Source organism: Rutidosis leptorrhynchoides, chromosome 11 (genome assembly GCF_046630445.1).
Source record: "Rutidosis leptorrhynchoides isolate AG116_Rl617_1_P2 chromosome 11, CSIRO_AGI_Rlap_v1, whole genome shotgun sequence".
NCBI classification, from domain to species: Eukaryota; Viridiplantae; Streptophyta; class Magnoliopsida; order Asterales; family Asteraceae; genus Rutidosis; species Rutidosis leptorrhynchoides.
In genome coordinates this window covers 184,015,390-184,018,861 of record NC_092343.1, presented here as the reverse complement: position 1 = coordinate 184,018,861, position 3,472 = coordinate 184,015,390, and the positions used below count along the sequence as shown (strand labels likewise).

Here is a 3,472-nt window from a genome sequence, read left to right as displayed (position 1 = left end):
AAATCAACGAAGACTAACATGATTGATCAAGTTAAAACAAATAGGAAAGAAGTCAAGACATTTGTGAAAAATCCTTTAAGAAGAATGATTAATCAAAACTTTGGGAGAAGTAAGGTTGAAAATAAAAAGAATAACAATGTTAATATTGTGAAAAGATGGGTTAGAATAGGAGTCTTTAATGCTAATCATCCCGGACCCAACAAACATTGGGTACCAAAGTTATTGATTGATTAAATATAGGTTTATCTCAATGGTGTTGTACAAAATGAAGAGTGGATAATTGATAGTGGATGTACAACACACATGACGGGCAACAAAGAATTCTTCACAAAGTATACGGAGCACAATGGAGGTGATGTAATCTTCAGTGGCGATATGAAAGGAAAAATCGTCGATAAAGGTAACATTACTAATCAAAAGATTACACTTGATAATGTGTTACACATTAAAAATCTAAGTTTTAACTTGCTAAGTGTAGAAAGAATATGTGATAAAGGATATAACATGACATTTACTAAAAATTCCTCACACATAATAAAAGATGGTAAAAGTGTCATAAATAGAATTAGAAAGAAAGGTCTTTATACATGTAAATTAGATGATTTCAAACATGTAAGTATTTTTCTCACATCTATACATGATACTACTACCTTGTGGCATAGGAGACTAGGGCATGCTATTATGAAACTAATTCATAACATATCTTCAAAAGACATAGTTAGAGACTTGCCTAAATTGAAATATGAAAGTCATTTTTGTGATGCATGCAAAGTAGGAAAGCAAGTTCATGCAAGTCATAAGCCTAAGAATTTTATCTCTACTAAAAGATGTCTAGAACTTTTACACATGGATTTATTTGGGTTATCAGCCGTCCAAAGTTATGGAAGAAATTTTTATACTTTAGTAATAGTAGATGACTTCTCAAGATATACATGGACAATATTTCTAAAGCATAAGAATGAAGCGTGTAAAAGATTTATAATTTTTGCTATTAAGATACAAAATTTGCTTGGTTGTACTATAGTAACAATAAGAACGGATCATGGTAGAGAATTTGATAATGATACTCAATTTGGAGTCTTTTGTGATTTAAATGGTATTTCCCATAATTTCTCGACTTCTCACACACCTCAATCTAATGGGGTTGTTGAAAGGAAAATCCAAACTCTTCAAGAAATGAGTCGAACAATGTTAAATGAACAATCGATACCTCAAAATTTTTGGAGTGAAGCCGTTGCCACCTCCACCTACATTCAAAATAGAGTTTTAATTAGGCCATCAATGGATAAAACACCCTATGAAGTCTTAAATGGTAGAAAACCAATCATAAGTCATCTTAGAGTATTCGGGTGCAAATGTTTTACCTTAAATAAAAAGGAATATCTTACAAAGTTTTAACCCAAAGCTTACGAAGGAGTGTTCTTAGGATATTCGTTAGAAAGTAAGGCATATAGGGTTCTAAACAAATACACCAATGTCATAGAAGAATCCTTAGACGTCACATTCAATGAAACTCCTCCGCCACCTAAGACTAAACCTTTAGAGGATGATGATGTGATAGAACAAGATGCTATAGAAATAATGCCAACTCAAATTGAGTCCAATGAAATAAATGAGGATGGATCTCATTTAAAACCTTATAAGGATGACTTAGCATCCTTGATCGATCTTAAACATATTAAGGATCATCCCATAGACCAAGTCATAGGAGACATAAATACTAGAACCACTAGGTCTCAAGCATTCAATCTAATTGCCAACTATGCTTTCATCTCCTAAATAGAACCCAAAAAATATTAAGGAAGCCCTATTAGATGAAAGTTGGGTAGAAGCAATGCAAGAGGAATTAAATCAATTCCAAAGGAGTGACGTATGGATTTGGTTCCTTTACCTAGTGAGAGCAATATCATAGGTACCAAATGGGTTTATAGAAACAAACTAGATAAAGATGGAAATGTAACTAGAAATAAAGCTAGACTAGTTGCACAAGGATATAGTCAACAAGAGGGAATTGATTATGATGAAACATTTGCCCCCGTGGCTAGGCTAGAGTCTATAAGAATACTTCTTGCATATGCATGTGCCAATAACTTCAAACTTTATCAAATGGATGTTAAAAGTGCTTTTCTAAATGGTGTCATAAATGAAGAAGTGTATGTGTCACAACCCCCGGGGTTTGAAGATTTTGAAAAACCATATCATGTTTTTAAACTTAAAAAGGCTCTTTATGGATTTAAACAAGCCCCTAGAGCATGGTATGAAAGACTTAGAACCTTTTTAGTAAATCATGGTTATGAAATGGGAAAAATTGATAACACACTCTTTATTAAAAGGCATGAAAAGGATTTAGTTATAGTTCAAATATATGTTGATGATATTGTATTTGGTTCTACTAACGAATCTCTTAGCAATGAGTTTTCTAAGTTAATGCATGATGAGTTTGAAATGAGCATGATGGGTGAACTCAAGTTCTTTCTTGGACTTCAAATCAAACAACTAGAAGATGGAACATTCATCAATCAAAAAAGTACATTCATGAAATGATCAAAAAGTTTAGAATGGAAAACTCAAAACCAATGGCGACTCCTATGGCAACAAATGTGAAACTTACTTTAGCAGGAGAAGGAGAACCGTTCGATAGCACTAAATATAGGGGAATGATTGGATCCCTTCTATATTTAATGGCAAGTCGACCTGATATCATGTTTAGTGTGTGCTTGTGTGCAAGATTTCAAGAAAATCCAAAGACATCACACGTTGAGGCCGTCAAAAGAATCTTTAAATACTTAAAGGGGACAATGCATCTTGGGTTATGGTATCCAAAGTTCACCGGAGTTGATATTATATGCTTTGCGGACTCCGATCATGGAGGATCAATGATTGATAGAAAGAGCACAAGTGGAGTATGCGCATTCGTAGGTCTTTGCTTAACATCATGGTTCTCGAAGAAACAAACGTCCGTTGCATTGTCTACTATCGAAGCCGAATATGTAGCTATGGGAAGAGCATGCGCACAAGTGTTATGGATGAAGCAAACCTTCCTTGATTACGGTATCATCTCATCCTAAATACTCATATGTTGTGATAACAAAAGTGCTATAGACCTATCTAAAAATAAAATATTACACTCTAGGACTAAATGAAATGTCCCGTTCTTATTGATTAAAAACGTTCCATATTAATTGATTTCGTTGCGAGGTTTTGACCTCTATATGAGATGTTTTTCAAAGACTGCATTCATTTTTAAAACAAACCATAACCTTTATTTCATAAATAAAGGTTTAAAAAGCTTTAAGTAGATTATCAAATAATGATAATCTAAAATATCCTGTTTACACACGACCATTACATAATGGTTTACAATACAAATATGTTACATCGAAATCAATTTCTTGAATGCAGTTTTTACACAATATCATACAAACATGGACTCCAAATCTTGTCCTTATTTTAGTATGCAACAGCGGAAGCT

At 33.2% G+C, this 3,472-nt stretch overlaps 1 protein-coding gene across 1 annotated transcript; it reads left to right on the top strand.

The window, feature by feature from the left end:
• The first annotated feature begins 2,576 nt into the window (after positions 1 to 2,576).
• On the top strand, positions 2,577 to 3,068 carry LOC139875311 (secreted RxLR effector protein 161-like). The gene has a single exon (XM_071862654.1). The coding sequence runs from the start codon at positions 2,577 to 2,579 to the stop codon at positions 3,066 to 3,068; it is 492 nt and encodes a 163-aa protein (XP_071718755.1).
• Positions 3,069 to 3,472: the final 404 nt, after the last annotated feature.